The sequence below is a fragment of the Peromyscus californicus genome, unplaced genomic scaffold, assembly GCF_007827085.1.
Source record: "Peromyscus californicus insignis strain IS unplaced genomic scaffold, ASM782708v3 Scaffold_41__1_contigs__length_357258, whole genome shotgun sequence".
In the NCBI taxonomy this organism is placed as follows: Eukaryota; Metazoa; Chordata; class Mammalia; order Rodentia; family Cricetidae; genus Peromyscus; species Peromyscus californicus.
Genome location: NW_026294553.1, coordinates 135,994 through 143,564, shown reverse-complemented (window position 1 = coordinate 143,564; position 7,571 = coordinate 135,994). Strand labels below are relative to the sequence as shown.

Below are 7,571 nucleotides of genomic sequence, written 5' to 3'. Positions count from 1 at the left end.
TTTGGCCGTGGCAGGCTTCTTGCTAACTGTTCTTATATCTTAAATTAACCCATTTCTATAAATCTATACCTTGCCACATGGCTCGTGGCTTACCGGCATCTTAACATGCTGCTTGTCATGGCTGCGGCTGGCAGTGTCTCCCCACTCACAGCAGTTTGGAGCTTCAGTGAGCAGGATGTGTTTACAGGGAAGGTGTGGCCCTTGGGCAAGGCGAGTGTAGAAGGAACCTTCCAAGTGGCATCTCAACTGAGTCCCCTGGTCTTGGGGAATTATCTTCCTAGGAAATGGGTGGTGGTAAACTATGGGAACAAATCTGCAGTGAGTAAGAAAAAAAAACAATAATTTTGAGGCCTTGTGGAAATGTGTGGACCATATCTCTTGGGGAAGATGGGAAAAACTCACAATGAGCACATGAGGCTTGGGTGAAGACTGGAAAATTTCTCAACATTCCAGACCCCACATTTCCGAGTCTCTATGACACATGAGATGAACATTGAGTAGACAGGGTCAGCTCTGCATGTGTCTGCTTCAAGAGTCTTCAAGGACTCTGAAAGCAGAGGCCAGTTCCGGACCTCCACCTTCAGCAGTGGCATTTTAGTCCCATGTTTACAGTGTGTTGTGCAGCACTTCGAAACAGCCAGTGCAACCCTTGCAAAAGTTAACAGACTCCAGACAGCCAGTGAAGAATCTGCATTAGAATGCTTATAGAAGGTCCTGTCCAGTGCTTCTCAGCTCTGCAAGTTCAGACACTGCACCAACTGCACCCTTTGTGTTGCAGTACAAACTGCTGAGGGCTGAGGGTGCATTTGTACAATAACCTGGGCAGAGTAAGTGCCACAGACTCTGGAAGGCCATAAACAGTGGAGAGGTTGTGTGCACTTCTTGTGGTAGAGTGACTGATCTCATTGACAGTGCTTCAGAGTGCTGGGGTTGGGGTGGGGTGCTGTGGGATGTTCTGTATGTTAAATGTGTTGCTCTGATTGGTTAATAAATAAAACACTGATTGGCCAGTAGCCAGGCAAGAAGTAAAGGCGGGACAAGTAGAGGGGAGAATTCTGGGAACAGGAAGGCTGAGTCAGAGAGACGCTACCAGCTGCCGCCATGGAAAGCGAGATGTAAGGTACCTCTAAGCCACGAGCCATGTGGCAACTTATAGACTAATAGATATGGGTTAATTTGAGATATATGAACTAGATAACAAGAAGCCTGAGCCATTAGGCCAAACAATTTAAATAACATAAGCATCTGTGTGTTTATTTTATAAGTGGGCTGCCGGGCTGCCTGGGCTTGGTGGGCCCCTGAGAGAAAACTCCAGCTACAGTGGGGTGTTAATAGGACCTGAGAATGAAAATGCAGTATTTTCCTTTGGTTTGTTTCTTCGTTTTGTGTTTGTGACAGTCTCTCATGTATCCCAGGGAAGCCTGAACCTCACATGTCACATACTGTGTACATCAGGATGACTAGTGCTGTTCTTCCTTGTGTTATACCCTCCCACTGTTCACAGGAGTGCATAGAAATATCTGGCTTTTGGTTAATTAACTAATTATAAAAAAGAAGTATTAGAACTGGAGGCTTAGCTGTGCATAGAGCTGCAGCATGGCTGGACAGCCCCCAGGAATTCTAATTATATTGTAGGGCAAACATCTCAACCTATAAATGTGAACACCATGGCTAGAAATAGGAAAACCATGTCAAATAATGCTGGATATTAGCTAAATCAAACAGCTCATTGTTTTGGAGGAAATATCCAGCCTTTCACTGAAGGGAAGACATAGAGCACTGCTACTATGGACTGAAAGGGCTTGAGAGAAAGATCCGGAAGGTAAGGATTGACGCTGCATGGTGGTTATGCTCACAGTGCTCTCTGTGGGTGGAAAGTTCTTCAAGAGCGTGGTAAACCCAGCAGTAAGACAGGGATTTCAGAGTCCCTGAAGTGGGGGCTCTGACTTTAATAAGTCCTACTACACAAGGGAAGTCATAGAAACCGAGCCCCGTGATTTCAGGAGGAAGTTGTATATGGATTTGAGATATCTGAGTGAAGGGATGTTTACAAAATGTCCTCAATGAACAGCAGAAAGTCTTTTCTCTTAAAGTATCAATGAAAACGCTTACCCTTAGACACAGATGCCAGCCAGTCATGTGTAGTCAGCCAATAGAAACACAGATCCCTTTTCACACATTTACCTGGTCTCCCCACAGTCTCCGTCCATGTTTTATGAAGGTGCCTTCTCACAGACACACGGTCCCTTGCACAGCAATGTAAGCTACAGAAAAGTGGAGCCTCTTCTAATTGATAGGAAGTCCAGTCAGAAACTGAGCCAGACATGTGGTCACCTAGAGCATGCCTCCACAGGATCTGGCCCTGTAGCTGGATACACATTTTGTGTAGCCGTTTCCTCCAAGATAAGACATTCCATTTGGAGGAAAGCTCCTGAAGACAAAAGACATTCCAAATGGAGGCGAAACATATCATAATAAGGGAGAGATGGTTAAGACACAGGAAGTAAAAGGCTTGATAGCTCCAACTAGGCTTAGAAGATGTTTGTTCCCAGTTTCTCCCGGCTCCCCAGGAAGAGTGTCAACAGCACATCTCAGTTCCACATAACCGGGGAGCACAGAATGAGAATCCACAGTCAGCTGAGGCACAGGATGCCACCCACAGGTTCCGTTCATGGAACATCAGCCTCAGTGAGAAGACTGAAGCCACTGGATGTGGCAGCCAGGAACTGGAGCATGTCACCAGATAACACTCTGTACCTGGAAGATGGTGGCAAGGGCCTGTATGGAACTCAGGAAAGTCATGTCTTGCTGGAACATCCAATGTGGAGCCTCAGGACCCTTCCTCCTGATGCCTCCAGGGCCCCAGTGAACCCATCTCTCTGTCTATCTCTGCTTCTCCCTGTGTGATTCCCCACCATGACCCCTTGGGGATTAGGTCTAGGGTGGGACATACTGGAGTATGGGTGGGAACAGCCATGACTAGAAACACAGTGTCCTCTGCTGGAGACTTGCCCCACCTGACATTATAAATAATTGTTCCACAGAGGTGGAGTGAGTTGACAAGCCCATGATGAGGGTGTGGAGAATCATGTGGGGTCAGCATGAAGCAGCATAGCACCTGGAAATCTTCCTCACTCAGCAAGGCACAGTGACCACAGCTTGCCAGTGTCACCTCCTGCCATAAATGCCATTTCTGGAATAGGCTAATATGGTTCAAATACTTATACTCACATTTTAGTAACCTGAAAAACAATGGAACCAACATACTTAGAATCCACCTCTTTATTGTGGAGATAATTGCAGGGAAGAAAAGGTTGTCATGACCAGCACAGGCGGCCGAGACATTGGGGGCAGGGCCAGGTTCCAGGTCATCTGGCTTTGGAAAGAGGCCACACATGAGCTGCTCCAAAATCTTCAGGAATCGTTGTTGTGGGGACCAGGTGGTGCATCAATCAGCACCACCTTTCTATTGCTTCTGAAAATGGCTCTCCTGGCCCTAAACCAATCCTACAAGCAGAAGAAAGGGTTGCTTTAGTACACTGTACTGTACCACCACTGAAGAACATATCCTTTAACCACGTATACTGGCTCAATTTTACTAGCATTTTAGAACATCTATGGAACCCATCCCTGGGCCAGTATGTGCTAGGTATGTGCTCCAGGACAGAGCTACTCCCCTAGCAAAGTACCACATTTCTGTTTGCCCAGAAACTGTTTGTTTATCGATCTAACCCCAAGAACGGTTGAAGACTTACCTCAAGTGTGTACTGATTGTTCAGAATGCTGGAAGCAACAGGTTTCATTCTCATTGAAACAGTCAAAACACCCCCATGAAGCCGCTGAGGACATGTACCCCCACACCCAGTCCTTCTGCTATGGAACAGACCCAGAATATAGTCTATTCTCTCCATCACTTGATACTTTTAACGCATTCTTTCAGGAAAGCATGCAGATCTAGTTCAGTCCTTGCTGTGTGTTGAAAAGTATCAAAAACAGTTCTCTTGGAACCCCAGAGTACTATCTCAAGGCCCAAAGCTTTCTGTAAAAGGCTCCATGGTGATAGCCTTTTATGAGTATCCACAATGCACATTTTATGAGACAAAGGGCACTTCTTCCTGTTCTATGCTTCCTCCCCAGCCTCCAAGCATACTGTGTATAGGTCTTTTCCCTTGTGGGCATGTGGTCTGGAAAAGTCAGGACTGATTGTAATGGTGAGCAGAGTTCACATACATAACCAACAAAAGCCTGGTAAAAGGGTTATGGGTCGTTTGAGGTTCCTGGTCCCAGTATTGATTCAGAACTAAGCCAGGCATGGGACATTTACAGACTAGATCAAGAAGTCTGAGAAAAGGTTTTCTGAGACACACAGAGTGAAAGAGCTGAAGGTGGGCAAGAACATGGTCTCTTCACTTAAGTGAGGCATGCGGGCTGCACAGCCTTCAGAAGGTCATGGAGAACACACTATGTTCACTGAGGGTCAGACAAAGCACCTTGGCATCTTAGGTTTCAGGTGTCCAGGTTGGCATTTCCTGCCTGAGAAAATGGAGGTGTTTCATCATCTTGAGCCTAGTTTGGCTGTGGACTGGGTCTGGCATCCTTGGGATGCAACATCAGGTCCCAATTTGCTGCTACACCTCTCTTCTAGACAGCACCATCACAAGATGTGGAGCCCTTCCAAAACATTAATTTTTTAAAAAATACTGACCTGCACATCTGCTTCCGGCACACCCATTGATATTGCAAGATCCTTCCTGAAGTGAAAAGATTCCAACATTCAGGCCTTGTAGTGGAAATAAACTGTATAAAGACATGTCCTGTTTGCTTTTAAATGTTTGTGTCCACACTTGTGTGTGTGGACATGTGTACATACACACACACACACACACACACACACCCAGACACATACACAAACACATGCACACACTCGCACAGACACACACACAGTATTCCTCACACATACTTTGAGACTTACTTCAGTAACAGGTTTCTTTCAGGGACCAAAATTAAGGGTAATCCCCCAAACACAGGTATGTGGTCTATGTACTTATCATGTAAAGCTTCATTAACAGAGCCTCCACGATGAAATGTGTTAGTCAAATTTTAATCTGAGGTGGAATCCCTCCTGCATTTTCCCAGCCACAACTCAGGCTTCTCATTCATACTTACAGAGACTTATTTAGAACAAGCATTGTCTAAATTTCCCACTCACGTGTCAATTAAACAGGCAACAAAACACAATCTTTCCAGTTGGACTAGGGCACATCTGCTTACTCCAGAATCCATTTTCTGCTGGAGGGTCCAGACATGGTGGCTTTGTTTGTAGAGGAAATCAGGGGTCAGGGAGCACCAAAGGACAGCCTGGATGCACTGATAGAAAACCAGGCGCCTAACAGGCCTTCTGCTTACCTTACTTGAAAGCTGGGGAAGCGAGTCTCTTCGAAAAGACGCTCCAGGTCCTGCAGCTGAGACTGGGTGAATCTGGTGCGTCTCCGGAAAGACAGGTTGTCACCAGCCTGGAGACTGTTGGTGCCCTCAGGCATTGCCGCCTCTTGCTGAGGCTGCTGTTCAATACTGCTGCCATGACCACCTTCTGCCTGGATCCCCTTGTCCATGGCGCCAGAACTACCATCTCCAGCTTGTCCTCCTTCCATTTCTTCTTCTTCGTTTTCTCCCTCCTCTACCACTCCTGTGGCTTCCTGAGTAAGACCGGACTGAGCAAGCTCTTCTTGAGCAGGCTTGCTTGGGGCAAGTTCGCCCAGAGCAAGTTCGCCCTGATCAAGCTCACCCTGAGCAAGCTCGCTCTGTACAAGCCCTTTCTTTCCTCCTTCCTCTTCAGCCTTCGGGACTATTTCATTCCCACCTGCAAGAGAGAAAAACACAAAGATAAAGATCTGAGCATCGTGGCCCATGGATCATTGGAAAGCCTGGAGAGGGCCCACAGGCAGAGCCGGTAATCAAAGTGCCTGGCCACTGGCCTTTCCACCAAATTTGCTTCCCGGACTTTGCCCAAGAAGAGTCAGAACCATTTTACTGACCATGCTGTTGTTCCTGGTCTTCATTAGCTCCTAGACACAGCAACCTGGTGAAAATGTGGCAGCAGCACTGGCGAGACTCCATGCCAGGAATCTTTCAATCAGACCCGAGTTCTGAAGACTTAAAAGCCGTGTCCTCACGGTCTGACGCCAGAGGTACAGCTGTGACTCTTAACCCGGAAGGCTTGTCTTCTGGAGACTCAACGTAATTACAATGTGTCCAATCACACATTCTGGCCTGCACAGCCTCAGTGGCTGTGGGCTTGTCCTCTGAGGTGCTTAGCCTGAAGCACTTTAGAGCTGCAAAGAGCAGGGAGTATTTAAAAACTGCAGTGAGTGTGTGCGGTGGGGGTGCGGAACCTGTGGCTCTGGTTTGCTCCTTAGCTGACACCTCTAGTTTTGGGTAATGCTGGACTGTCCAAATTCAGTCATAGGGAGTAACCAAAAGACCTTTTCAAACTCAGCAGGCCCTTGAGCCCAGCTAAATCACTTTATCAAATTATGGAAATGTCCTTCAAACAAAATGCCCCAATCTTGGTTGTGCTGCCTTGAAGAGCCCTGTATGATGGCAACTATGTGGGTAGGCCAGGGCAAGATCCTCCTGAGAGACTGTGCTCCCAACAGGGCTGAATTCCACTGGTGTTCACAAGCTCATTCTGATGGAGACCTTTCTCTACCTAGCTGTGCTTGACCAAGGTCCTCGGGTGACCCAGATACCTGAGGGCATCAAAGATCAACCCTGGGTACTGGCTCCAAACCTCACAGCTGTGAAGGTGAAAGACAGGAGGAGTAAGCAATTCTGGATGGAAGCTCTACAAAGAATCATTGCAGGACGGGGCAGAACTGAGGAAAAGTTAGAGAGACTCTCCAGAGTAGGTGACATTCCCAAAATTTAAAAGAGCCACTGAGCTCTGTCATTTCGTGGTTTTTGTTTTTAATAGGATCATGGTAGAGTCTGGACAATGATTGAGGTAATTGTTAGGAGATGGGTTAGTTCTCTGGTATAGCATAGGCTGAGACACTGGAGGGCCCACGGTCCACATGGTCTAGCCCACACCAAGGAGATGATCATTCTCTGTTCACCCATTGCCCACCTAGTCAGGGGTGGCTCAATCCCCTCCCACCACAGGCCCTTTATCCATCCCTGACTAGGGCTTTGTGAGTTGTGGACCTTGACTGTCTTGTCGCCATTAGCCACTGCATGGTCTTGTGTCCTCTGACTTTTCAGCTGTCCCAGGTGCTTTTAATTATCCTCAGCTCTCTGTCTTCTCACAGTCACCAAGAAGCAGCTGCAACTCTCCTTCCTCTTCTCCTTGTCTCCTGAGTCATTGTGAAAGGCTTCCCTGAAACACCGAAATGGGAGGCTTTCTTAGACACAGACTTTACTCACTCTCACAATTAGCTGCTGGAGAAGCTAGGCTATTTTAGGAGACAATAGTATCATGGGTGCTTTCCTGAAGGACTTGGTGGCCTGGTTGGACTGCCCACACTAGACCAGGAGCCCTGTCTTTACCAGTGTGAGACAGCTTGACTGTCCTA

General features: G+C 47.2%; 1 protein-coding gene across 1 annotated transcript; it reads right to left on the bottom strand.

The window, feature by feature from the left end:
• Window positions 1-3,296: 3,296 nt before the first annotated feature.
• On the bottom strand, window positions 3,297-6,580 carry LOC128123710 (rhox homeobox family member 2-like). Its single transcript, XM_052759982.1, has 4 exons — window positions 6,036-6,580; window positions 5,407-5,860; window positions 4,706-4,751; window positions 3,297-3,507 (listed from the first exon to the last, which is right to left on the bottom strand). The coding sequence occupies exons 1-4, from the start codon at window positions 6,115-6,117 to the stop codon at window positions 3,415-3,417; spliced, it is 675 nt and encodes a 224-aa protein (XP_052615942.1). The 5' UTR covers window positions 6,118-6,580; the 3' UTR covers window positions 3,297-3,414.
• Window positions 6,581-7,571: the final 991 nt, after the last annotated feature.